Consider the following 27,995-nt stretch of genomic DNA (forward strand, 5'->3'; position numbering starts at 1 on the left):
TAGAAACCAAAACCTCTACTGCTTGGTCTATCGCGAGCCATTGCCTACACTCGCAAACCCCGTCTTGCTCGTGTAAATGACTTATGCTAGACCCTATCTGTGCTGGAGATCACCTGAGCTTAGTTGTCTTCACTCCTAAGACAATCTTAGTTGCTCAAGGACCTCTTAATTACTAAATATGAAGAGAATATGCATCCTAACTTCAGAACAAAGCATAAGATGGGGTTACTCCTCTAATGAGTGTAAAAGTTCCATATACCCAGCTCAGAGGCCTCCTATTGCCCTGATTATCAAAAAGCAAAAAAGTTATTTTTAAACTTGAGGAAATATATAGCTTCCTTTACTGAGTGTTAGTAACTCCGCATGATTTAACCCAAAGCGTGGAGCTGGGGCGCTCTGCCTGTCATTACAGTCTTGCCTGCCGTTCCCCATCTAACGCTAACGTTTGTCGCGAATCAGACGGCTTACAGTTTGGTGGGGTTTTTGTGGTGCTTCGGTGGTTCGTTGTGTAGTTTTGGTGAGAGAGCACGCTCCGTGCAGGAAGATGCCGCTTGCGGCACCCCTCGCAGGACACCTCAGCCAAACCACCACAGGCCGAGGGGCCGCTGCCCGCCGGCGGGGACCGAGCCGGCTCCTCTCTCACCCCCCGTCCCCCTAAACCCTTCCTCGGCCCTCACCGCCACCGCCCTCCCGGCCTCCCACCCCAGCGGGCCGGGCGGGGAGGCTCTGCGCTCCGCCCTGCCCCTCAGCGGCCCCTCAGCGCCGCCCCGCCCCGCCGCCTCCGTGCCGCCGGTCCCGGGCCGGCCGGCGCTGAGGGGAGCGGGGCCGGGAGCCATGTCGCACGGGGCGCGGGTCATCCGCACCGGCGTGAGCAGCGCCGGGCCCGCGGCGCCGACGACCGCCGCCTCTTCCACCGCCTCAGCGGGCTCGGACGGGGAGCTGGTGGACGGCGCCTATTTCCGCTCGTGTGCCGGCATGCTGAAGGTGGCACAGATGGTACGAGGCCGGACGGGGGGGTCCCGGTGGTCCCTTAGGGGCGGTGGGGCTGGCGCAGGGCATCGCAGCCGCTCCGGCTGGGTGTCGGTTTGGGCAGCGGGTCGCGGGGTGCCGGGGTTGCCTCCAGGTGAGGTTTGGGGGCTGCGTGTTCACCCTTCAGCTCTTGCAGCTCGCCACGGGAAGCAGCAGCCCCAGCTCGTCCCGTAACGCCTGCCAGAAGTACGTTTGGCTTTTCTTCCTCCGCGCTGCTGCTCGGATGTGTGCGAGCCCAGGGTGACGCGACGTGTCAGGACGATACCGGTGGCTGGCGGCGCTGGGTAGCGTTAACAACTTTTTGCCATTAACAACTTTTTGCCATTAACAACTTTTTGCCGTTAACAGCAGTTGTGTGAAGGCGTTCGGTATCGTCGTGCTGCAGGGGAACACCTCGTTCGTTGGCTGTGGCAAGGTTTCGGGGGGAAGGCGAGGCCGAGGGCTGGCGGAGATGCTGGGCTCATAAGGGTGGGCACCGCAGCTGGGAACGCTAGCCCGGCTGGGACCGACACCTCCAGGCAGTGCCCTGGCAGCACAGGGCAGGATCTGGGGGAGGTATGCCTGAAAAGCAGAAATTCAAAGGAGATCGGTGATAGAGCGCTGCTGCGATCGGGGCTGGCGCCTTAACTTGACTCAGTGCGGGGAGCTTTGCTCCATCCAGATGTGGAAAGGATTAAGGGATGGACAAGCTCCTTCTCCCTGCTGGGGCACGCGCTTTTTCTTAGTCCCTGGAGTGATTTGTCTGCTGCATCCCAGCGATGGCACTGAGTAACGATGGGCGCCTCACACCGAGCGTGGAAGGCACATGCAGTGATACCTCCTCACGTGCCTTCTCATCCCGCAAAACCTTGCAGCTCAACACCTTTTTATGCTGGAAATGGCGCCTTCGTGTTTGATAGCCCCCAATGCCACTCTTTTTTTCCTTTCCTGTATTTATTACGTAGTCATTTTTTGACGTTTTGAAGTTGTTAGTATCCAGAGTCGTACATTGAAATTACAAGTTAGGAATCATTTTGTTTTAGGTTACAGTGGAGTAATATCGGATCCTAAAGTTCCCTCACATTTGTCCCTCGCTATGAATTTGGCTCAGTAGGCCTATGAACAGTTATATGCTGTGTTCTCTTCTCTTGGGTTGTTCCCAAACCATCGTGAGGATTTGGAGTATCTTTCCAGGGGCCAGCGTGGCATTCTGTTGCGCACGAATGCCATGCTGAGCACAAATACACATTGCAAGTGAACCTGTAGTTCTGAAGCTGTAGACTTGTGTTTTGCTGATTAACTAAAAGGCCATTTTTGATTTCACTTTCACCGCTTTAGAAAGAACAGTTCCTTTTATGGACTAGAAGTACCAAGTCCTCCCTGCAGCCCATCCTGCTGTATCTTCACTACTGCTGTTACACGTTCCTCTTAAAGCTAGCACAGGCACGCATATTTGTGCTGAAGTTTCAGGTTTGGCACATATGCAAAGCGTGTGTGTATGCTTTACAAACTTCACATATTTTTATGTAGATGTATGTAATAATGCAACTTACCATATTTTGTATGAGGTAATATTTTATCAATGCTGTTCAGTATCAACTTCATCAGAATTTAAGCTAGTGGTTTTCTGTGGTGACTTTAAAAGTTAAAATAACATAAACAAGTTCCTATGAGCAGCTGTACCCTCTTAGATTTTTCTGCTTTCCAGCGTGCTTGTAAATAACATCACTAGAAATTTCTTCAGATATCCAAGGAACTTTGGGCAGATGAAACACTTTTGATGTGATATCATGGTAGCGTCTTACTCTCAAATAATTTTTTTAAGAAAACTAAATATTTGTGCTGCAGCGTGTAGAAATAACCAGGATAGGCTAGTTTTAGATGACCTCCTGCACTCAGTAAAATACTTTCCTAACATTTTATCTAAAATGTATCTCTTCTCAGAGATTTCTATATCCATGGATGTAGTTCTAGTGAAAAGTGTTTGCAGTATCTGTGTTTGAAAAGAATTCTCTCCAGTAAATCTAAAAACATTCCTGGCTTAGTGTTAAGGCCTCTGGTAGGACTGTAGTCTTATTAGGAAGGAGAACCATTATGCTGACAGAGGACGAAGATAAGGTCTTTTGGGACAGACACAAAACACGCTTCATAGTGTACTGGGCTTCTGAGATGGTTGTGGCTCTGAAGTGGGAACACTGCAGTTTCTGTTTTCTCTTCCTTCCTCAATCCCTTTTGCCAAGAAGTAAATATGAAAGAGAACAAGAAAGAAACATTATGATTTCATCATTTATAGTAATGCTAAGGGCTGTTTGCAGTACCTGTAAGCAAAAAAGTTAACATATATAATTTGATTGCATGTGTATGTGCATGAAATTATCTTAAAAGATGTCATCAACGTGCCAGGGAAGTTATACCAAGGAATCAGAAGATAATGTCATGGGTTTTCTTCTGCAAGAAAGATCTTAACACAAGGCCTAAAACTCAGCAATCTTTGACAAGATGAAGAAATTGAAAAATAGTTTGTGACCTGTGTGTTTTACATGGCAAGAAGACAGTTGGAAAGCTGTTTCTTGTGCACGAGTATGACTAATGTTAGTAGGGGCTCCGTTTTCCAAACACAGTCTGAATTGATGCCGTGCTTTTAACAGGAGGTTATGAAGTTATCTTCAACATCTAACAGACTTCAGCTGGTGTAACTTGAACACAGCTCCATGCTACTGCTGGCAAGTTTTGTAGTGAGACTTTCGCGGTAACTATCTTACTCTGCTTGGGCAGTTCTCAGATGAAGGGTACTTGGAAATCTTTTGAGGTTTCCTGTGCCCTTAGAGACAGCGCTATGAACCTGCATCCGCGTTGTCACCGAGGTGGCTCGGGTGGCATTGTTCGTAGATTGAAAGAGGTCTGTGTCAGCTGGCTTCCTGGTGGAGCCCCTCTGGGCCTTTTGTGTCTTTACAGCTGAAGTCTGGAGGACGGCACAAACTGTACTGGACTAGGTCCTGCTCTCAGAACATTAGACAGTGGAGGCTGTAGAGGTGTAACACCACCTTAAGCCAGTGGGAATGGCCGTGGCTGCATCACCTTTCCACAGTGTCTGATGCAGCCGTGTGCGAGAACATGGCCGGGACAGTCTGAGGAGAGAAAAATGGTGTCGAGAGCTCTTGGTTACAAGAAGAGCCAGCACAGCACAGCATGTGCTTGTGTTGGTCTGTCTGACTTCTCAAACCATTCTCAGTCTGTCCCTTGCTTCTGGACCCTGAGAGGGGCAGAAGAGGACCACGGCTTGTGCCCTTCTGTCCCCTACTGCAAGATGAGCCAAGCTAGCTCTGACCACAGTCGGAGATGGAAGGAGGTTGTTCCCAGCGTAATGCTGCTGTTACGGAGCAAGCAGTGGTTCTGCCGTGGTAAGCCCAGCCTCAGTATACAGAGTGTTTTAAGCTAAGAGCCTTGATGATTCTTTCAGCTCAGTATGAATCAGGAAAGAGTAGTTTCACCAGACAGAAAAGAAATCTCAAGACTGGGGAAAAAAATGACAAACAATTGCAAGGTAAAAAAGAATAAACCCAATCAAAGTTGACTTAACGAAATCATTTTAACTTGTTAAAAATGCTAAGGCAATAATAGTTAAAGCTTTTCTGCTGAGTATATATTTTATTTCCAAAGTGTGTCTCAATAAAAGCAATCGTGTACTTGATATTTGAATGGCCAAGACATCTATAAATCTGAGCGGCTTTCAAGTTTGCTGAAACTTCTCTGGATTATTCATATACAAACATACAGTTAATAATGGTATTCAAGAGAATATTAATACATCTAACTCTGAAAGATAAAAAGTGTTGGTAGTTAGGTTGTTAAAACCGAGATCAACTTCTGAATGTGTCGGATGACATCAGCCAAATTTACTGGGGAGCTACTTTCAGAAGATAGGAATAAAAAATAAAATGAATAAAATATGAATAGAAAGTAAAATCTGCTAGTGGAATTAAGAAATTCCTGATCAAAACCATTGATACAGGAGAGGGAAATGCACAAAAGCAGAAGCTGTTAAGAATGATCTGAGAGCCACTCAATCCTTTAACTTGTTTTTGAGCCTGAAACATCTTTTGTCTATGGAGCAGATTGAAGTAAATCATCTAATTCTCTGCAGTAGTGTGCTGGTGATGGATGGCTCTGCCTGCATAGTAATAATGCTGTTCAGTCAGAAGACAAGGATTCTGGTAGTATGCAGAGAAGAAATAAGAATAAGCAATAAGAAATTGCATTTTTTTTAGCAGCAAAGTTACTGTTTTCAGGTGAAGGTCAGAACTATATCTTGTAGGTGCTAATTGCTGTTGTTCTTCTAGAAGCATCGGTGAAGGGACCTTGCTTGGCATGCTGGCTAGAGAGAGAAGAAATTTGTCTAAATCGTAGGTGTCTCCAAAGTAAGCAAGAGCATTTGAGCGAGGAATGCCCGAGCCTAGTAATTAAACCCAATAGGTCTGTGAAGTCTTGTTATTTCCACTCTGAGATCATTGAAACAAGCTGACTTGGCCAGCTGTGTTTTTTCCATGCCTCTGCTCTGGGTGGCCATTTAAAATTTCTGCCCAGGTATTTGCATACGAGCTCGGAGCAAACAGTGAGCTCCCTGTGTGCTATCTAGGTATTTGATGGGACAAGACTTCACAGGCAAAGCCAGCGTAAGGAATTTTCCCTTTCTGCCTCACTGCAGTACTGCCGTCCTCAGCTGCAAAGATGCAGCTGTCTGTCAGGTTGCAGAGTACACCAAGCCAGGGAACTGGTGTAGCTTTATTGCAACTCTCCTTCACTTTTTTTCTTTCTCTAAGAGTTTTTAGGGAACAGTGCAGCCACAGAGACTATTGTCAGCAAGAGCAAGTGCCTGGAATGTAATGGCAGGAGCTATGTAAGCCTGAATTGGTTCCACATGCTTCAGACCAGAAGTTAAGAATTTAGTCCTTTTCTTTCCTTTCTTTTTTTTTTTTTTTTTCCTTTTGTTAGGGCAAGGTTTAATTACCAGGTTACTGTCTGTTTACTTTCTTTTTTCAGCAAAAAAGATACTAGCGATTTTTCTGAATTTTAAACTGCTCCAGAAGGCTAAAAAATCAACTCCAGTCCATTTTGTAGAAAGCCAATACAGTTATTGTTAGGCAATCTGTGTTCCAAATGTTGCAGTGACCGTTTTATTTGTATCCCAGAAGAGGCTTCCTAAGAGCACAGGGTTGGAGCTCCCATGCATTGCTCGTTTGACCCATCCATTAGGATTCGTTGCGATATATTCATTAGTAACTTTATTGCATGTAGTCTTCTTTGTATAGACATGACTGAACAAGGGCTAGCAAGCACAGTTTCTGAAACAATAACAACAACAAAAAAAAAAAAAAACAGGAAATGAAGCCTAGAAGTTTACCACATCACCTGAGCCGTGTTTAGCATGCTTGAAAGAGCAGAGTGAAGTGTTGGCAGCAGCTTCCTGACGTGTACGTTTAACAGGAAGTTAGATTTGCAATAGCATTTTAAAATCTTAATCAGGTATACACGGTGTCCATGGAGTGTTAGATGTGAAAAACAGATTCTTAATGATGTTGCTTTACTTTAAGAAGCGCAAGGGCGGTGTATCCACTCTCTTTGGAGACAGTGTCCCTTTGGACATCCGCCTCTTCGGCCACAGAGAGCAGAAACCAGTGAATCAGTTCTTTGCAAGCATGGTCTCTGTCAGCTTGGAGCCTATAAATGATGAAAGCCATCTCGTCACGCAGATCCGGGAACAGTCCGCGTGTCCCGTCGTGACACGGTGGAGCTGCGGACGTACCTCCGTGAGGGCAGCGTGCCTGGCCACGCGAATGTTAGGTAACAGCCCTGCATTACCTGGGCGAGGTGGTATCAGCCCCAAAAGCCAGACAGCTTTCAGCCACTATGAGTAAGTGTTTCCTCTGCTCCCCTCCCAGGGGAGTCCTTGCGAGGCACTCACTCGGCCCTGCGGCTTGTTGCCTCCTTCGTGCTGTCGTCCCGTCGTGTGCGCCGTGGGCTGGTCCTCCTGTTTTGTGGTGAGGTGTAAAGTATACAGCAGCCAGAAAGTGCTGCTTTCTGTACACAGAGATGGAACGTTAAAATTGCCGTGATTTTCTTTCCCCCACCTGTACGCTTCTTTTTTTTGCGTAACTTGGGTTCTTAAGGGATCATTACGGCTGAAACAACTCCCTGTGCGTTGGTGCTGGTAATTTGGTGAACGTAATGGCGAGCACAGATCTGTCAGACTGGTCAGAGCTAGGTGGCTGCAGCTTTCAAAGCCGGAGCAAATTGGGCTGCTGCTCCTGCGGCAGGAGCCGCAGCTGCGACACTTAGGGCTTCTTCACCTGCTCATAGCTTGACACAAGGAAAACTGAAGTGTGACGATTACAAGATCGAGAAGCTGCTTCAAGAGGAATTTACTTGGAATGTTCTTGGTAGTGGTTTTTTTTTTTTTTCAATGCTGTTTCTAAGAAACATCAAGAAACAAGCATTCACAGCTGGGAGAAAAATATGCTGTTAACCTGAGATGACCAGTGGCAACTGCAGAACTACAGGAAGGCTTAACATACTTTCCTGCAAGTCTGTAATCACACTCGCCCTGGGACTGGGAAGGCCACTTGAAGAAGTCTCTCATCTACAAGGGAAAAACACGATCCCACACAATCCCCACACACCCCAGTGGTGCCACTGGGGCATCTCGTCTATTTTCATTTTTTCCCCCTCATTCATCGCCCTTCAGTTCTCTGGTGCCTTGCCAAGCATCGAGTGTGCACACTTAGAGAAGGCCGTTCTCTGCTAGCCCCTCAGCCAAGTTGCGATAATACTCATCGACGTGGAAATTGTCCCGGCGTTAGTGTTTTCGGGAACTTTCACCTGTTTTTTTCCTGATAAAAAAATTATGATGTGCCAACACATCTAATAATGTGGACTTCAGTGAGGTAAACGGCCCTCCTCTTATCTGAGGGGCCCGTAGCTTGAGGCTCCATTGCCACAGCTAACAAAGCCTTTGCTGAGCTGACAGCTACAAACTTTTTAACTGCTGTCTGTGCGATTGCCAGATGTCAGCGTGGCGTTCTCTGGGGCAGGGAAAAGAGATGGCAGGTGTTAACTGCAGAAGATGTGAATCAGCCAAGCAATAAACGCTTCAGACAACGAGGACGGGTTGTGTTGTCAGCAGCATCGGCAAGGGCAGGGGACAACAGCTTGCTGGCTGAGGGCCAGGAGGCACGGGCACTGAGGCTTTCCTGAGCAGTTTGAAGGGTGCTCTTTGTCCCGGTAACAACGTTCAGGAAAATGAGATTGTGTATGCTTTTATTTTTGTGCATCTCTTTTGATAGATCCATGGGGAGTTTGTTGCCACGAGCTACTGGCTTTGCGTCGTCCCTTCCCATCGGGTTTAAAGTAGGCGTGTGCTGCTAGAAACGCGTTGGGTATCCGGGTCAAGGGGGAAGCTTCGCCGTTTGTCGTGTGGAGTTTGTGGGGTTTGTTCACACTGTGTGCCTCGGGCTTCGAGCAGCCAGGCTTGGCTGGGCAGCCAGCGTGGGCTCCTGCTCTGTAGGTGGTGCTGCCATGCATCGGTGCTACAGCCACTTTTAGACAGCCATGACCTTTATGTGCAAGAGCTCTGTAGCTCACAAGTAAGGATTAAGCTCTTTCTGTGTCATTTACTACTTACAATATGGAACTTCATTGGCTGTCCAGGGGGCAAACAAACGATATATACTGCGGATGGCTCGGGCGAGTGGTTTCGGAGGTGCCTCGCTCCTCCAAGGAGCATTTCTTCCCAGCAGGCCAAGAGGCAGTATGGCAGGTGGCCCATCTCCTGCCCCTGAGGAGGGTTCCCTCTCCAGACCCAGTGAACTCAAAGGACAGAGCTCTCCAGTAGCGCTGACACCCCTGAGGTGTCTGTATCTCCATGAGCACGTCTGTGGCTGCAGCGATGGCAGTCGGCTCGGTGAGGTGGGTCGCCTTACCGGGAGGACAGAGGTGGGGATTACATCCATGCATCTGCAGGGCTAGCTGGTCGTAGGGGATGTATTTAAAAGTCAGGTCACATGCTATGCAGAGATGTTGAAAGTCAGCTGTGCCACCAATACTCATTTGCAAAAAGTTTTGTGTGTTTTGGGCATTGTTTGTGACCTGTGTATGGCACTTCTGCAACATTACTCAATTATGACTTACACATTGCTGCAGCATTTTGAGGTGTGTGTGTATGTCTTTTGTGCAGATTGAAAAACTGGCTGATAATGATTTTACAGTTGAAATATTTAACATTTAAGTTGATTTATGAAACAAAGCAGAACCTAAATCTGTTAACATTGGTTTAGAGAGAAGCAAAATAAAATTATGAGGCTATTGTTAACAAACTTGCATCACTTCTTTAATTAATCCAGTGCCTGACGAGAATCTAGCATGTTCTTTGCCATATAACAATGAAGTTCTCTGCTTTCAGCTAACAATGTGCAGTGCTGTGTGGTGTCTTCCTCCCAGCGCCGTGTGCTGGCGGAGCAGGCAGCGCGGGGATTGCGGCCGGGAGCTGGCTGAGCTGACAGAGGTGGGATTGATGCCTTGCTCACACTGGGACATGCGCAGGCATCACCTAACTGTAGCTGGTCGTTACAAAGATTTGCCTTTTTAGTAATCGTGGCTAATGTCCTGCAACAAGGGCTCGTTAATAATGTCATTCACACGCTGGTTCTGTGATTACCCCATGTCCTTTTCTACCGCTGAGGCCTGTTCCTGAACAGATAAATAGCTCCTTTTTAATAGATAAGGAATACCACTTGCTTGTACTTAGGGTTGTCCTTTATCTGAGTCTTAGAGGGTCTGAATAAGATTATTTTGCCTTCTTCTCACCCTCCCACCATTTTTATCTTCAATAAATAGCCCATGGATGGCAGTGCACAAGAGAAGTCACTTATCAGAGGTCAGACAGCCTCCTTATTTTTGCAAACAAGCCAGACAAGAAGGAAATCTGCCTAGACACAGGGGCTGAGAGATTACTGTGCAACCAAAGACTGACTGCTTCACAGAACCATGCACTTGAAGGTTGCTGATTTCATCTGTCATTAGTGAAGTTTTAAGTGGGCTGGGTTCTTTATCTTCTTTTTCTCTTTTTAGTGGGGGTTTGGCTGTTACAGCCGCATTTCCAGCACCACTCTGGAAAAAGAAAATCTCGATTGCAGCATCAGCCAGCTTTGTTGCTTAAATTAGCTGAACCAGTCTTGCATGAATTATGCTTGTAACCTTGGCCCGAGCTTCGCTCATCTTTCTGTTTTGGGAAGCTGCTCAAAAAAAGTGTTTGATTCTGTCCAGAAATATGTAATTAATAATATAGGTGTTGCTTCACCACGTTGAGGTGTAACATTTGGAAATGCACAGTGATAGTACAGCTGCAGTCAGTGACATTTCTCCTCTGTGTGAGACACCTAAACAGGGCATGGTTATCCTGACTGGCACGCTTAGAATGGAAAATTCCACTTAGTATCTTGGCTGGTGTCACAAGCTGGAAACTTTGACTTTTTTTTCATTCAAATAAAAGAAGCATTTAGCTCTTATTATGTTGTTTTTTTAAAAATGCTGTAATAAAACTTCAAGTGAGTCACTGCTGTCCCTTGCTCCAGATCTGTAGACAGACAGCTTTTGTACATTTGCTCACACTAGAACTTGGGTAGATGTTAAGAGAGTGGAAATCAGGTAGTTTTTATCAGTTTCATGGATAATAATCAGGGTCCTCCTGCTTTTTTGGTGAAGCCCTCATTTCAATTTTTTTTGCAGCATTCAAGAAAAAAATGCTGTTTCTGTCTTCTAGAGGGTTAAATTGTCAAGGATGGAAAGGAGAAGCGCTTTCCCATGTTTCAGGTACTGCCAACTGCAAGCTGGAGACTGGTAAACCAGAGCTGCTGCCTGCAGTATTTGTACAGGCTTCGTACCACGCTGAACCCTGTCCCATGACGCTTTTCCCCTAAGAGTGCTCTGAGATGATGCCTTGTTTGCCTCTACACCTGCTTTTTAAATGGTTCTTTGGCTAGTGGGCATCTGAGGCTTGTAGTTTTGTGTGTACTTCGGATGGCACTGCCACCCAAAAAGAGCATCCTTGTGTCCTCCTCTCCCAGCTGCTTGTACCGCTCCCTCTGTCACCATTGTTCTTACATGGGCACCGCTGCTGTGTTGCTGCACTAATTATAGAACAGATAGCAGCTGGAAAAATAATTCACACACGGGGAAGGATACACAGACGGACAGACAGAATCGTTCTGTTGCTGTGTCAGTTCCCTGATTCCGTTCAACCCTGTAATAGCTTGTGCAGTTTTTGACTCTTTTTTTTTTTTTTTTTTTGACAGTTTTGACTTAAATGCTTCAAACCAAACCTCTCTGCTGGAAATATTTTGTTATGTAATTGCAGTGCATGTCCTGATGCAAGGCAGTGGGGAAGATAACTGGAATACATTAAAAGAGGGAATTGTTGTTTGTTCTCGTGTGTAGAGGGAAATTGGGATGGGAGAGAATGAGAGAGATAGAAGAGAGGAAGTGTGGAGTGTATCATAGGGAGAGAAGAAGAAAGGGGAATAATGAGCAGAATAAAGGAAAGAAGCACATGGGACAAAAAGACACAGCATGCCTTCTTATGGGAGAGTAGAGCAGAGGGGAGTGCAGTGAAGAAAGAAAAGAAATATTCTAAGAAAAGCAAGAATGTGTTTGTAGATTGCATGACTAAATAAAGAGAATGCAGTGCTGCGTAGATTGTGCATGATAATGTATGTGTCATGGTATTATGCTAAATCTTGGAGATATGAATTACAGTGTTTCTTTAGAACTGGGTACCTGGAGGCAGTTTTGCTTCCTATCTACCTTATCTTTCTTCTCTGCAGTTTAGTTGGCACTTCACATCTTACTTTCTATATATATATAAAAAAACAACTATCTTTCACAGCTAAAGGTCACACAGTAAGAGAGCAGTTTCAGCCTATCGGTTCAGGATATGCTCTTGGGATTAGCAAGAATCATGTTCCATTCCCTTCTGAGACGAAGATTTTTAAAACTCCCCCTGGTACTGCTGCAGCAGCTGGAAGTGCCAGGCAGGGAGAGCCACCTGCAGCGGATTGGCTCCGGCACCCACCCTGGCTCTCACACTCCCTTCTCCTGTAGGGCTGGGAAATAAATAGAAGGAAGGCAAAAGAAGCCTCATGGATCGAGGTAATGACAGTTTTATAAGAAAAGCAAGTGCTGTGCATGCAAGCAAAGCAAAAAGAGGGATTCGTTCACTGCTTCCCACCGTTGGACACCCAGGCACTTCCTGGAAAGCAGGCTCTCAGCACTCCTGAGGGGTGCTTGGTAAGAGAAGCAATAACCATGAACACCCTGCTTCCTCCTCCATGCCCTGAGCCCGCTGCTGAGCACAGCCTGACGTGCTCTGGAGCATCCCTCTGGCCACTCGTGTCCGCTGGCCCCGACGGGCTCTTGCCCACCCCCAGCCTACTTGCTGTGGCGTGAGGGACGGAAAGAGAGAAAGCCTTGCTGCTGTGCAAGCTCTGTTCAGCAACAACCGAAAGGCTGGTGAGCTGTCAACGCTCCTGTAACCACAAATGCAAAGCTCAGCACCGGAGGGGCTGCTGCGGAGGAAGTTAACTCCTTCCAGGCAGCCCCAGTACACTGCCACTGAACTGGGTGCTGTGCAGGCACAGGGGGAAGGGGTAACCCTTACTCACAGTCATTAACGGGATTGTGAAAGAGCAGCTGGGTACAGGCTGGTGATAATGTGGGGGAAAGAACAGTCAGGAATGGTCCAGGGATGAGTAGTGGCCTTGCCTTTACAGGTTATGTTTCCAGTCAGAAAACAGGAGTTTATTCGGGATGTCTTCTGGATGTTTGGTTTTTTTGCAACACGTGATATCAGAGTCTACTGTAAGTAAGTCAGTGACAGGCAGGAGATGGGCACCAAGTACCATTTTCCAGTAACCCAGGATTCTCGTTTTTATCTATCTTGTGTAGTGTAATGGCAACAAATCAACCCAAAGGCAGCCCCCAAAAGACCAGCCTTTTCCTACTCTTTTACTTGTTCTGTGACACTCCCCTTCATTGTTTCAGGCTCTATTCCCACAGATTTTTACATTCACGTTTGTCTGTTACATCAGTGGTCTGTTGGTGGGATTTTTTTTGTTTGTTTTGTTGTTGTTGTTCCGTTTTGGTGGTCATCTGTTCTCATTCACACTCTGAAGAAAAACCCTCATCTTGACCTAGAGTCAACAAACTTACCTGTTTATTAGCAATGTTCAACATTTTTGCCTTGTTTTACATGTCGGAAGTGTTCTAAAGGTGAAAAACTTGAGCAAAAGTGTTTATTAGGATGTGAAGGAATTGCACAAAGCTGCATCAGAGGAGGTTCAGTCGGGATGTCAGGAAAAATTCCTTTACTGTGAGGGTGGTCAGACACTAGGACAGGCTTCTTGGTGAGGTGGTTCAAGCGGCATTTGGACACTGCCCTCAATAATACGCTTCAGCTTCTGGTCAGCCCTGACGTGGCCAGGCAGTTGGACCTGATGATCTTTGAGGGTCCCTTCCAACTGAATTGTTCTGTTCTCTTAGCCCTCGTTTGGCGGATGGGGAGCTGAAGCAGAGAATCACATCATTTATTCACATTCGGATGACAAGAAGGTTACAAAACTGAGGTCAGAACTCAAGAGCCACTGATATTCAATTCCTTCCATCTTCTGTCAGTGTTTGTGTGTGGAAATGTGTCTTTAATGCTCAGAACATTAGGCCTTCCTTTATAGCCTGTTGTTGTCAGTATTGGAGATCAAGGTGGATTTATATTTGTGCAGGTAGCTGGTCTGAAGAAAATTTAGTTCTCTCCAAATGTTACAAAAGAATTAAGTATAGGTAATAAAATCAGAGCTTTATTTATTATGTCCATTAAAGCAGGACAGTAGAAAAGGACCGTATAAAGCACTCGCCCAGATTTATTCTTGGGTTATAAAATTGTTCTGTGGTCAGATAAACTACAGTCTCCTACCGCCTGATCAGAAAATGCTCAGAGGTGCCAGCCAGCGTATAGGGAGGGATGTGGAGGGCAAAGCCTTTCTTATGTTATGGTTCCCTCAGGGGCACTGGGGAGGAAAGCAGTATCTGTAATCTCTTCATTTCTGCCTGCCCTTTCCTTGGAGCGGGTGATTCTCTAGTAAGTTGCTTTGAGCTTGCAGGGTTGGTCTAGGTTCTCCTGTCTTTGCTGATACATTCCAGCACCTTTGTTTGTATTTGTGCAGGAGAGTTCAGCCTATTAATCCTGAAACTACTCTTGGGCAGTTTCACGGTGGCCCACCTCACCGCGGGCAGGACTGGAAGCAGTGCTGACTTGCCCCTTGGAACCACGGATCCTCAGAGGAGGGTCCAGCCGCCGGAGATGCTGGGCGTTGTGCTGCCAGATTGCTCGGTCCCAGCATCGTGCCCAGCCCACTGCTGTGAAGCTAGGATGTTTGGGGACGAGCTTTTTCTGTAAATTAATTGCATCTGCAGGAATACAGCCAGCAAAGAGCAAGTGCAGGGAGTTAGGTAGTGTTCAAACCATCTGAAATCAGGAGTACAACAGTGTCAGGGCCTAATGCCTGGGACCTTTTCTCCAGTGTACGTTTGCTCTAGGAAAAACTGTAAGTTGGATCTTCTTCCTCTATGTAATCTCTTCCTAATACAAAGACATGATTCCTCTCCTTTCCTTTCTGTTGAATTTTCCAGCAGTGGAAGAATGACTTCCTTGAAGTCCTGGTATATATTTTCCTTGTTTTTTACTGAGTGTAATGAATGGCTAGTGGACTTCAGGTGCTCATTATTCCATTCTTTGACAAGGACAAGAAGAATCTGGGAGAAGAACAGAGCACATTTTTAAAGAATAACAGCATTGCTGGGAAACACTTCAAGTAGCATTTTATAGCATGGGGATAGAGAATTTATGACTCTTGTCCAGTCCTTCCCTCTCCTCTCCTGCCTGAGGGATGCAGGTGGAAGGTGTGCCACTCTGAACAGATCGATGCCATCTCTAAGGGCACAAAGGAAGATCCAGGGAACCACAAGCTGGTCAGCCTCACCTCAGTCCTTGCGAAGGTGATGAGGAAGATTCTTCTGGAAAGCATTTCCAAACTCATGCAGGACACGAGGTTGACTAGGAGCAGTCAGCATGGATTTAGCAATGGGAAGTCATGCTTTGCTGACCTTACTGCCTTTTAAGTGAGGTGACCAGCTTAGGAGACAAGAGGAGAGTGGGTGGAGGGAAGTGATCCTTCCCCTCTGCTGAGCACTGGTGAGGCCACACCTAGAGTACTGTGTCAAGTTCTGGGCTCCCCAGTACAAGAGAAACCTGGAGCTACTGCAAGAGTCCAGCACAAGGACACAAAGGTGATTAAAGGACTGGAGCGTCCTTCACATGAGGAGAGGCTGAGAGAGCTGGGACCGCTCAGCCTGGAGAAGAGACGGGTCCGGGGTTCTCGTCAATGTGTGTAAGTACCTGATGGGCTGGTGTGAAGAGGGAGCCAAACTCTCCTCAGAAGTATCCAGTGACATGACAAGGCAATGGACACACGAAAATCCATCTGAACATCAGAAAACAGTTGTGTTTTTTTTTTTAATGTCAGGAAGGTCAAACACTGGCACAGGTTCCACAGAGACGCTGTGGAGTCTCCATCCTTGGAGATATGCAGAACCTAGCTGGACACAGTCCTGGGCAACCGGCTCTAGCTGACCCTGCCTGAGCAGGGGGTTGGACAAGGTGACCTCCGGAGGGCCCTTCCAACCTCAGCCATTTTGTGACGTTTTACTGTGAGCACAAGACACGTAACTGGATCGTACCTTACATTTCCTGCATGGCTGGAACAAACGTGCTGCTGCAGCCACTCTCTTCCCTCCCAGCCCTGCGTATGGCTGGTTGGCCTGGCCTGTGGCTGGCACATCTCAGCAGAGAGGAGGAAGGGTCTTGAGCCTTATTCTCATCAAGTAAAGGCAGCAGCAGCAGCATAACGCCCAGCCCTTCCTCTCTTGTGAGGATCACATCTCCCAGACTATGTCCCACTTCCCATTAACACACCTGGAAGATCTGTGCTTATTCATCCTTTCTCAGAGGATATGGGTTGGCTTTTGAAGGAAGACCATATCAAGCAAAAGCAAATTATTTTCGGTAGAGCCATGCTCAGTTCAAATCAGAGTGGTGTTTAGGCTTGGGAGCTTTTGTCAGTACAATTCAAGAGCCAGCATTTTCAACAGACACGTTGCAGAGGAGATGACTGACTTGTCTCCAGCTCAAAATAGAGAAGAGAATGTGGACTCTTACTATCTCTCTGTTATAGTGTCTGTTCTTTCTGGTAAGGTGTTGAGTGCCTCCTGGCAGTTGCTGACTGCCTTCAGCTCATGTTGGCTTCACCGAGAGAGTTGCTGAAATATCCCAGTGTTCCTAAACATTCTTCATGACTTACTTCAAGTATCTGGTCCAACAGAAAGTCGGGAAGTGGACTAGTTTAAGCTAATCAACTTTTGTGAAACAGTAAATACAGAACTTAATTTAAACCCCAGAATCCCCCCTTGGAGTTGATTGATGCATACGCTCTTTGTGTTGCTTTTCAGAAACCAGAAAGCATTAAAATACTAGTGTCCTGTGATGTGTCCCTTACCCCTTGTGTAATGCAGGGCTGAAGCCTGGTTCCATTTTGTGGAATGCACTGAAATTTTCCAACGAGACTGACCATCATTTGACCTGTACTTCTGGTCTGACTGGCTTGCTGGCTGTGGGTCAAAGCCTGCAGCTTTCACAATCTGTGAAATACTATATTGAAATGGAATTGGCAATGCCCTAAATTTTTTGTGCCTCTATTTTTTATTTTCAAGATGTATTAACCTGTTGCCCTGAGCACAGATCCATAAAGAACATTCATAACACTTGATCATTTTATTACTTTGCCATTCATTTTTCTATCTCTGTCCCTCTTTATATATTTATGTCTGTGTCACAAACTGAATTCTGATGTATGTTTAACTGTATCTCAGACAGTTGCATATTAATCTTTTTATTGCTCAATTCCAAGTTTTCTGGAAACAGGAGTTCCACGAAAAAATAGATACAGTCGTTGCCTGCTATATCATCATATATTCCTGGTATATCATCATAAACTCTGCTATCTGGTGATGGAACTTTGATATTTGTCACTTTGAAAGGAAAGATAATATTCTGTGGCTCTATTTGCTGCATTTGTTGCTATTCTTTTTAATGGTTGAGTTTTAAACTCTGAACATACCCGTTAGCCGTATAGGCAATATAGTGTGGTGAGCCTGGTATAGCTTTATCTAAAGTTGATGATCTCGTTCCGTTTGCGCCTGTCCTGTGAAGTAGCATTATGTGCCTCCGAGCAGAGAACCCTCCCTAGAACATGTGTGCAAGTCTTGTGTCATGAAATTTATGCCAAGACAGGAAATATTTGAAAAAAATACCTCTTGCCCCACAGTGATTTCTTCCTACCTATGGGGGATGCTGAGGCACACCTGAAAGCAGCAAAGGGGGAACCTTTGCCAATTGTTTTCAGAATTGTTTCAATTGGGAAGTGCACTTGGAGTGGAAAGCACGGTTGCTCAAATCCAAGTTTCTACCCTGTTCTTGGGAGCTGAGCAGATTCTTCACAGGCCATTTGGTACCTTGGATCTTCCTACTTTGGAGGAATATAACACCTCAGGTGAATTTTCTGATCTTGTTGTTAGATGGCTCACATTCGTCTTTCTGCTTGTTCTGAAATTTTTATACCTTCTGTCTAAAAGAAAAAAAAAAATGCTTTTATGCTTCATCTTATGAAGTTGAAAGAACCAGGTCTGTTAAAGTACGGTTTTCCAGCGCTTCTTATTTTTTGGATGGTTGTTGTACTTCAAGGCCTCAGTCCTTCTTATCCTTTGTACACAGTACAAAAGTTGGTAAAGGTAGTGGTTCAAGCTATTAGGCAGATCTAACATTTCTCTGAATAGCTTGCTTCTTGATTTTTACAGTGTAATTGAAACTGGTAACTGGTTATTGTGAGAGCACCTGAATCAGGCAAACCCCTTTTAGCCTTTGGTGTTTAGAGATGTGTCCTCAGCCCACCCTGAACAAAGAGCGAGATTCAGTGCTTGCTGTGACTTCCCATTGAGTCTTACCGTCGAATTACATTTCATTAAATACAATTTTCATTTTCCCATGAAAATATCAGCACTGTGTCTTGTGTTGCTTCAAGCGTTCTCCTGGATGTCAGGGTAAATGCCCTGCTGGTCTTCTGATTGTTCAGGTTATAAAACAGCTCAGCCAGATGTCTCTTTGCTTGGCTTGAATTAAGATTCAAGGATCCGAGACGGACAGTCTGCAGCCTCCCGAGCCAGCCTGCTCACTGGCTGCTGCCGTCCTGCCTGCTCCGTCCTTGCCGTCCTTTCCCTTGGGAGTCCCAGCTTCTCCCTCACGCTCCCTTGCTCGCCCAACCCTGCCTTGTGGGAACAGCTGAGTTAGAGGAAAGCTGTCAGCTTTTCCTGTGGCTCCCCTTTCTGCTGGCTTAGTGCACTGAGGTGGCCCAGCTCAGATGGGAACAGGAGCCAGTACATGACAGGGACTGGAGTCAGCGTGGTGAGGAGAAGAAGGCAAAGGCTGCTCATGAAAATAGATCGGGCAAAACTTCATTAAAATGATCTCAGAATTGAAGAACTCGGCCAAAAGTCTTTAAACGCTGAATTGTAGAGAGCATTGCTTTGGTGTCTTTTAAGAAACATCTCAGAAATCTCCACCATGCACAAAATACAGGACTTCGTGCATTTAGGAGTAGCCAGTGGCCAAGCTGTGAGACCTGGATCGAGAGGCAGAGAACAGGCACGGTGCAGACAGGAGCACTAGCAGGCAGGGTTACGTGCTTGGGAAGAGGCGCATACCTGGGAAGAAAGGAACTGAGCAGTACCATTTCCAAAGGCACGTGTGGCCTCCATTCTTGAGAAGCACTGAGCGTGATCCAGCCCTGCACCTCAAATCCTTCCCTACCCCGTATCTGTTTCAAAAGTGAGAGGAGGTGGAGGCTTGCTTTTAGCACAGAGGTCTATCACTGGCTTGGGCTGAGCATCACTTACAATGCTAGTATCGACTACTCGGACCCCTACGGTAAAAACCAAGGAGCTGGACAGATCTAACAATAGCTTAGCCACTTCTGTGGGAGAGGATCCTGGAGTGCTGACTTTTCTCTTTGGAGCCAGCTTTTTGAGGTAGTTCCTTTTCACAGCATTGGTGTGGCTGTTTGGATAGACTTTGACCGAGATGACAATTTATTGTGAAGTTCTTACGTGTGCGCAGAGCTTTTGGTTGCACTTGAGGGCGTGTGTGTTTAGCCTGTCCACTTCAAACTGAGCAGGTGAAATTCAAAGATACAGCAGGAAGAATCTAAGCTATGTTGTTTGGGTGTTGGGTGGTTTGTTTTTTTCCTTTTAATTTAGTTAAATTATTCTGATAATGGATGCAGCTGGTCAGGAGTCTGAAAGATGATTGTGCATGAAAGTATGGTGCAGTATTGAAGAGCAGGCTTCCTCAGAAAGTTTTTTCATGTCTTGGAGAAACTCTTAAAGTGTGAATCATTACTGCTCCTGGCTGAGCCTGGATGAACTGAAAATTACAATGGCTGAAAACACTCATTGCCAAAGTCTGTAATAATAAAATATTTGGGTATAACCTGGGTAGATTTATTTTTATCACCCAGTTTATCCAGGTTGGTGTAGCCTGCAAGATCAGTAAAATAAACAAGTACCCTTAGATTAAAAAAATAAATAGAGCTCTTGTCCTTTGCAAGCCTACAACTGACAGAAGTTGTACAATAATGCGTTGTGGTTTTATGTAACCCTGTTAGCATATCAAAGCTTTTCAATGACTGTGTTGGGTATGGGGTGAATTAATCAGTTCCTCCAAAGTTTGTATTATTTCTTGTGGTATGACCTTGCATTCTGCTAATACTCCTCCTGCGTAGGTGATAGAAAAGGAAGGGTGAAATTGTTAGTTCAGTTGGAGCCAAGCCCTACGATTTTGTGTGAGAAATCGCACTAAATAGAAGTAAAGATAAGTGTTCATGGGCACATTCATTTTTTACAGCATTCGGTGATTTTTACTGCACTGAGCAATCCACACCCTTCTGAAAGTCCATGCAGTCCTTCAGCTGCTGATGCAACTCCTGGCTTTCAGTGCCTCTTCTCTGTTTGAGGCCTCTTGTTTTGTACACAGAAACTTTTTCAGGTTGGATTCTTCAGGCTGAGACTGTTGCCTTCCTTCTAGCAGTTGGCTGTCTTCCCACTCTTAATGGTTGTTTTAGTGGATTTAACTGCAAATTTGAAAACATTATTTTTGTACTTGTTACTTTGTCCTCCATTTTGTTGGGACCATCCAGTTGACTTTGGATGTTTGTCTTCTGTTTCTAAATGACATTTTGGTGTGTTTGGAACCATCTTCATGGCCATCTGAGCACCACTCTAAAAACCTTTAATGTGCTTTTTGTCTTTCAGATCTCGCTGCTGGTTGGATTCATCAGTGTAAATAATTCTCAGTGGACAAATTACAGTGCATACAGCTACTTTCAGATTGTCACCATGTGCGACTTGGTTATGGTTTTGTTCTTCTACATCATCCACATCTTCAGAGTCTACAGGATGCTCACTTGTGTTAGCTGGCCACTTGCGGTAAGTCTGTAAGGCAGTCTGCATTCCTTGCTTCTCTTGTGGGTTGATGTCTAGATTGTGTGGTCTGTTTTCTTGTGCTGTCACACGTCGATAGGCTCTCTTTCATGGACAAATCCTTTAGCTGCTTTTGGTGTTAGTATGCAGTTCAGCAGACACTATAATTCTAAGTCTTTTAGCTGACCTGGATTGGCTCCTGCTCTCCTTTACACAGATAGAAATCCAGATTTACTCCAGGGAAGGCAATAGTGTGATTCTGAGACAACTGAAAAGAAGCCTCAGCAGATGGGCCCTAACTCAGGTCATTTATAGTAGCTACATGGCTGTTAGAGTACCAAATCGTTGCATTAGAATTGATGTGCTACATCCTGTCCCAAAATAAAGTCTGTGTGTGCTATTTAAGTCAAATTTGACTCTCTTTGGTATGGTTGGAGGTAACTTTAAACAATAGCAAGGAATAGGAGCCTCAGCCTGACTGCCATAGCCTGGCCGTTCCTAGGATATCCTGCAGGAAGTTTCTGCCTCATTCCCCCATTTCCCCTGCACATCCATCTCTCCTGTCCTAGCAGAGAACTAACAAGCAGCACAGAAAATGAGAGACCTGAACTTCCTCAGCAGCTTTGATCAGGTCAGCTAACAGAAGAGTCCTGCGTCCTGGTGTGGGATCACAGGTTTTAATAACCTCTTACAAATGTCTCTCAGATGCATAGTGGCATGTTAGTCCCACAGAAAAAGAACTAGTGGGGTGGAAAGTGCCAACCAAAGAGATGTAGAGCACATTTTGAAATTCAATAAGCAGTTGGATGGCTTTTAATAGAAACCACATAAGTAATTTACAGATCTAAGATAACAGTTTATCCATCCGGCCACTTCTAACCAGAGAGAAAAAAAAATTCTTTTTAACTGAATAATGTGGCTAGACTTGCAACGCTTCTTAAAAATGTGTGCCTCCATTATCTGTCTCCAGAAAGCACTTCTGTCTTTATCTAGAGGTAATACAAATTCAAAGATAAATACAAATGAAAGAAGCTGCTAAGTGACAGTTTTGCAAAGCAACATTTGATGTGTGCACTGCTGCAATAGAACCATGCCATTTTGATCTTTGCATACACTGCTTTTTGTTTTTGTTGTGTTTGTTCATTCCAAAATGTGCCAGAGTCACTAGTGAGTTTAAGGCATTGCAGACCGTGGCTGCTCAGCTTCAAATAGGTTTAACAGGATGGGATGTTTATACATTGCTGCTCTTTTACAACCACTTTCCTTTTCAGTCAAATATTTAAGTATCTCTAGAACAGAATAGGAAGGCCTGTAAGAGACTTTGGGAAACTAGGATTAGTGTTTGGCTGAGTTTCCTGGCAGGATCTCTTCATTGCAGGGGTGTGACTTGCAATCAGTAAAGTCGAAGTGGTTCAAGAAGTTGCTCTGCACTGACACCTTTTAAAGCTGGAAAGCATTTCTCCAGAGGGGCATTCTTCCAGTCCTGCCAGGGGTTGGTTCTCCATGTAATTTAGCCTTTGACAATTCATTTACACCTTGACCCCATCTGTTGGGCTCTTCAATAGTAGTGGCCAGCGTACACTGCTTTACTGGGCCTCTCTAAGGAGGCAATGGCATGCCTGATTTGCCTGCTGCATTGCGAACTTCCCAGACGAGCCTCCTAACAGAAATACTTGCTTCTAGTAAAAGCAAAGATTGAGATGTTGATGACCTGAAACAAGGTTACAAAAGAGGAAAGTGAGTTGTAGTCAGAGAACCTGCTTTATAGCAGGATCGTCCTCAGCTGTGTAAACACCCGAGTAGATGGAAACTGTGGTATGATACGACAGACTATTTCTCTTCTGGGATTTCCTTGAAAATTTTCTTTTTGAAACTCAATACTCTCTCCTTTTGTTTGAGAAGGAGTCTCCCCTCTCCCTTACACATGGCATTTGCTTGGCTCACGCTGGTAACGCGGTGCAAATAGAGTAAGAAGAAATCCCTCCTGCCCACCCCAAATGGAACAACCCCTGTATGTTGCAGACACCCATATTGCTTACTATAAACTTTGTGAGGATTGGAAGTCCAAATCCACAGATGACTCCAGTTTACAGTGAGGCAAAATTAACTCCTGGAGTGATACTTGACACACTGGAGAAAATCTTAAATACAGTGCCTCAGTGCTCTCTCAGAAAAAAAAAAAAACAAACTGCTTCCTCATGTATTCCTTACTGCATTACTAAGCTGCAGCCACCCTTACAGACTTAGACTGATTTTCTGGAACCTGATATTGCTTATGAATGTCTGTATGGTTGTGCTTTTTGTGGGTTCGCTCCTGTTTCTAGTTTAGGTTGATGGAAGTTGTTAGTGAACTAACTTAATTTCTGATTAGCAGCGTTTGCATTTCCTCTGCCATTCATTGCCATGCCATGTCTGTAGACCAGAGAAGTGTGCCCTCAAAACTTCTTCCTTCCTCCAGAACTGTCTCATTGAGTAATTTGATGCAGTAAAGATAAATGTTTCTCCCTCAATATTGTACCATAGTGAACTGAAAGGATTGGATCCTTACCCAGTGAGTAGATCTTATTCCAGTGACACTAGTAGACCTGCAGATTGCCCCTCCCTTTTGAAGAGAAGGTCAGGTATAGTACAATGCATGACAACTCACAAGTTGGTTTTTTGTCTCTCTGTCTTTTTAAAACTTCTTTTTTTTTTTTTCTTTTTGACTGTTGTTTTTTTCCCTCTGGCCTTAAGTAACCTCTGCCAACTTGTTTTGATTCTGGTGCATATTGAAATACTTTCCTGTTAAGTTTCCCTTCTGAAGCAGCCTATGCTTGTCTTTACAGGAGTTTCTTCATTATTTAATTGGTACAATTCTGCTTCTCATTGCATCGATTGTAGCAGCATCGAAGAGTTACAATGTGACTGGACTTGTGGCTGGAGCGGTAAGGCTGTGTTTATTAGTCTAGACGCTTTTTCATTGCAATATATATTAACTAGGGCACTAGAAATCTCTTGCTTGTCACTTTGTTTTCTTATTGACTTGCCTTGCTTGTGTCTCAGTTGGTATACTGCCTTCTAGCTCATTTCAGTGGACGTTCTGGAATGTAATGCCAACAAAAAGGTTTCCTTGTGAGACTCCAGACTCACCACTGAAGCGGGTATTTGTCCTGTCAGTGAGTTGAAACCAAAGGCTTCAGTGTTAACACATGGGGACAAATGTGTAGAAGAATTAAGACAATGCAGGTTTCACAAATGGCTGTCGGAGCAACTGGAAGCACTTCACCCTAGTTTTCTGCATTTGCCTCCTCCTGCCCCTGTTCAGGATAATTTCTCCTGAGCTAAAACTGACTGTAGTCCCAGGCCTTCCTAAGTGGAAGATGCACTCTGTCTCTATTGGCTCTGTTGGCTAGAGGGCTTTTAGAAGCATGACTTTTGACTGTGGGCAACAGTATTTTCACAGCAACAGGACTTAAAATGCAACCCCACCAGAATAAAGAATTGCTTTCAGAAACTTGGTTCTGATCATGTTTTATAGATGAAAATGGACTAGAAGACTTGCCTGACTTGTTTATTTGGCAGATGGCAGAGAAAGACTTGTTTGAATGGGGTTTGCCAAAAGAATAGGAATTGGAGGTGTTAGAAAAAGTCTTTTCTTTGTTGCAGAATCCTCATGAGAAGTCTGGCAGGTGAGACACTTGCTGTGCAGCTTTTTCTCTCCCATATATATGATTTTTAGTCTATCTTCCAGTCATTGTTTCATCAAAGCATAAGCTGCTATTATACTATGGATTTTTTTTTATTATTGTCATTAAGCGTATTGGCAGAATGGAGGAAAACATAACTCCTTTTTGGTCTGTTAACATCATAAAATATGTAGCTGAATATACAAGAGAGACCGTACATTCATGGAATATGTGTCATCTAGTGGTAAATATTTGTGGTTTGTTTGTTTGTTTTTCGCCCAGACTTTTGGATTCCTAGCTACGATCCTTTGTGTTTTAAGCATATGGTCATCCTACAAGGTTTCTTGCATTACCCAGTCAACAAGTAAGTATCATGCTTAGTGCCTGCCAGAATGCTTCCCAAAATGAATATTTATATTTTCCTGTGGCAGCGTCTACCTGGGAGGTTTTATTAACAGCCTGTTGCTTGTTGCTCAAAATTACTCACAAAGCAATGATTCCATACTTTCAGTTAACACATGTATCACAGCTACTGACAGTTTTTAACAACTACGTAGTGGAGCAAAATAATTTGCTTCTAGTAAGTAGCAAATGTATCTGTGCTGTCTCTTCTTCCCACCCTCTACCAAACGAAGGTTTCCTGTGTGCTCTTTAATCAAGTAGATTCATTTGTTTGTGGCAGTGAAAGTGACTCTGGCTTCCTTTTCAAAGATGCAGCTGTATGACTCCTTCCTTCATCTCTGCAAGATGTCTGCCTTATGAAATAGCATACCAAAGAGGAGCATCCACCATGGAGAAGAAAGCCTGGGTATTTCATTAGAAGCCTGGACAGCCGGTAGCCTTTGAAGATCTACTTGAATTCCTATGCAAAACGATGTTGTAAACCAAAGTTGTTGTTTTTTTCTTCCCCCATCCAAAAAGTTTGTTTTCCCCCCAGAAGAAGTTTATAATGGAGAGCCAACTTTTTCTGAGCTTTACAGAGAAAGACTACTTGTGTCTCTCAAGCTGGGCTGCAGACATTGCCAGTCATTTGCAATAAGTACTAAAAAAAAAAGACTAATTTGGAGAGTTGCTTGATTCTCCTTTCAGAGGGATGGAAGAATTGTTTCTAATTTCCTCCATCTGTTTACAGAAGGGAAATCCTGCAAATTCCTACCTGATTCTTAACTTCCAAGGATGGCTTGTTTAACAAAGGAACTGTTACAAACTGATCTGTGCCTGGATAAGCTGACCCAAGTCTTTGTTACCTCTTCCTACCAGAACCATGGATTTTTCTAACAACAGCTCAGCCAGCATCAAAAGATACAAACTGCAATTTGTATAAATTACTGCAAATACTCTCTTCTAGCCCCAACAGCACATGATGACATTGGTTTTTTTTCTTCATGAATTTTAAGTTTATTAACAATCAAAAATTATTCTTAAAAACTTCCCTCTGCCAAATGCAGGGAAATACCTACCCAAGAATAAGCGTTTAATGATTTGCGAGGTCTTTTTCTTTCTTTTTCACAAATACTTGTTGGTGGAATGGACATTCATAAGACTTACTGTATGGGAAATTCCTCTTGAATTTCCTAGAAAGGAAAGTATTCTCTTTGGAGTCTAATGGTGTTTATGGAAAGCTCATTGTGAATAGAGCAATCTATCACAATCTGTCTAGTGCCTCTTTCTCCCTCTTACATGTGGTTTTTCCCTTCCTCTGCCTCTACTGGGATCGATATTTTCAGGGGCTCTGCCCAGAGCCTGGACAGAGTTTTGTCCAGCCTGACATTGTTGTGAAGCTTTATGTAACTATGAGGCTGAGACAATGCTGCTACCTTCTTGGCACCTCTGCCCTTTTGCAGTCCATCTCTGACGAGCTGGAAACCCTTTGCAGAAAAAAGGGAAGCGTAGGCTCCTCCTCCTTGGTGCTCTTCCCTTTCAGATCTAGCTGTGAAATAGAACTCACACGTTTAAGTTGGTCTCTTACATCAGGACAACTGCGTGACAGTGCAGCAGGTTTCTGCAAAAAAATGGGATTTTTAGTTTACCAGGTCCAATCTGGAGGAAGTGTTTTCTGGCTTGCTATGCATTTTTCTATTTGTCTGAAATTCTGCATAAATACTACTAAGTAATTTAATGATCTGCTTTTAGAAAATGCTTTTTGTGCCCCTTTACAGGTTATCATACATTGCCATTTGTTGCCACCTTAATTTCTTCTCTCATCCTAACATGTCTTTGGTTGTTGTTGTTTTTTTTTGGTTTTGTTTTTTATTCTTTGACAAAGGAAATTGGCCAGCTGCTAAAGTTCTAAAAAATTTGAGAAATTAAATGAAAATAATCGAGCAGATAACTTGGAAAGGCAGAAATCCCCCTTCTCATGGTACACAGTTTCTGTGATTACTATTGCTGTTCCTTTTTGTAAGTGACTTACTCCTAACAACACAGAGCAGGAAACAATTTGAAAGCACAGAAGTCTACTACATATGGATGAAGATACCTGTATTCACTCCAAGATAAATTGCTTTGACATTAATGCGGAAGATTATTCAAATAAAACTATTCACTTTGAGTGAAAATACCTGCAGACAGTAGTGATATACATATGTGATTTGAGGGGGGTCCTCTTTCTTATTTTGCAACAAAGATGCTTGATCACCAGTTCTCCTGCCAAGGCTGACTTAACCACAGTTTTTGGAAAACGGTACCCTGACTTCAATTTGGATTGACATGGTAGCTATTTAAGGATACAATCTTTTCTATTCCCCCAGAGGAAAGAGAAGTGCTCCATTTCTGCTGGTGGCACCTTCAGCTCTTGAGAGCAGCACTCAGAGAGATGGATATTAGGCACCTTCTACAAGCTTTCACCTGCCTTGGCAATCCTGTGGAAAGCAGTCTTCAGCTGCGCACGGTGTGAGCGCAGCTGGGCCCGCAGAGCAGTGCTGGCACTGGAGAGAAGCATCTGGGGCTGGAGGCTGAGCTTGCAGTGAAGAAAAGGCTGTTTCCATGTTCTGCTGGGATCGTGTCCCCTCTGCTGACACTACATGCTCACCTGTTTTCAGCCTCCCACATCACTCTGTCACTTGCTTCCATGGCATGGGGGAAGCCTTTAGGGGGAATTTCTTGCAGTCCAACAACCAAAGAACTTCTGGGTGATGCAGTGTGATAGCCCAAAGAATATATTTTGCTCTAAGTGCACTTGTTTTTAGTGGATCAAGGGACATAAAGTACAAGTTTGCTTCTGTTTTTGTGCCTATCATCAGGCCTAAGGTATGCTTGTAGTTTTTGCTATTACGGCAGTGCTGGGTTCATAGACCCACCCGATGCTCTGAATGCAGCGTACTTTGAGGCTGGAAAACTGACATTTCTGCTGGCATAGCTTCCTCAATTCTCCCAAATCCTTGTGAAACATATCCACCAGGAAAAGCACAGCTTTTGGTGGTATCACCAGCTCATACCAGCAGGTCTTTGAATGACAGCTCTGTCTGACAAGGACTTTGGCACCTCACTACTGTACCTATGCCAGCAGAAGTGTTCTAACTTTCCTTCGGTGTCAACCCGGTTCTGAAATCTCCATCTGTCTGTTACTTTGTCAAATTTGGGATTCCAGCTCTTTATCTAGAAATAAACTGTTTGCTATTTGGATGATAAAATGGC

The 27,995-nt window shown here is 44.6% G+C and overlaps 1 protein-coding gene across 2 annotated transcripts; it reads left to right on the top strand.

Annotated features, from left to right (window-relative positions):
* Positions 1–743: 743 nt before the first annotated feature.
* CMTM7 (CKLF like MARVEL transmembrane domain containing 7) lies at positions 744–27,991 on the top strand. 2 transcript variants are annotated; one of them, XM_013192734.3, is made up of 5 exons: positions 749–996; positions 20,527–20,700; positions 23,520–23,618; positions 24,642–24,723; positions 25,071–27,991. In XM_013192734.3, exons 1-5 carry the CDS (start codon positions 835–837, stop codon positions 25,082–25,084), a joined length of 531 nt encoding a protein of 176 aa, XP_013048188.2. In that variant the 5' UTR covers positions 749–834; the 3' UTR covers positions 25,085–27,991. The 2 variants fall into 2 exon arrangements, with proteins under 2 accessions (XP_066848053.1, XP_013048188.2); XM_066991952.1 differs by lacking the exon at positions 24,642–24,723 and having other exon boundaries at positions 744–996.
* The last annotated feature ends 4 nt before the right edge of the window (positions 27,992–27,995 follow it).

The sequence above is a fragment of the Anser cygnoides genome, chromosome 2 (assembly GCF_040182565.1).
Source record: "Anser cygnoides isolate HZ-2024a breed goose chromosome 2, Taihu_goose_T2T_genome, whole genome shotgun sequence".
Classification (NCBI taxonomy): Eukaryota; Metazoa; Chordata; class Aves; order Anseriformes; family Anatidae; genus Anser; species Anser cygnoides.

What these genes read in the sequence shown, in the direction of transcription:
- CMTM7 (XM_013192734.3), top strand. Translation starts at nt 835, where the DNA reads ATGTCGCACGGGGCGCGGGTCATCCGCACCGGCGTGAGCAGCGCCGGG. An exon ending in TGCTGAAGGTGGCACAGATG is followed by an intron (nt 997 to 20,526) that starts GTACGAGGCCGG and finishes TTTGTCTTTCAG; the next exon opens with ATCTCGCTGCTGGTTGGATT. An exon ending in CTGGACTTGTGGCTGGAGCG is followed by an intron (nt 23,619 to 24,641) that starts GTAAGGCTGTGT and finishes TTTTTCGCCCAG; the next exon opens with ACTTTTGGATTCCTAGCTAC.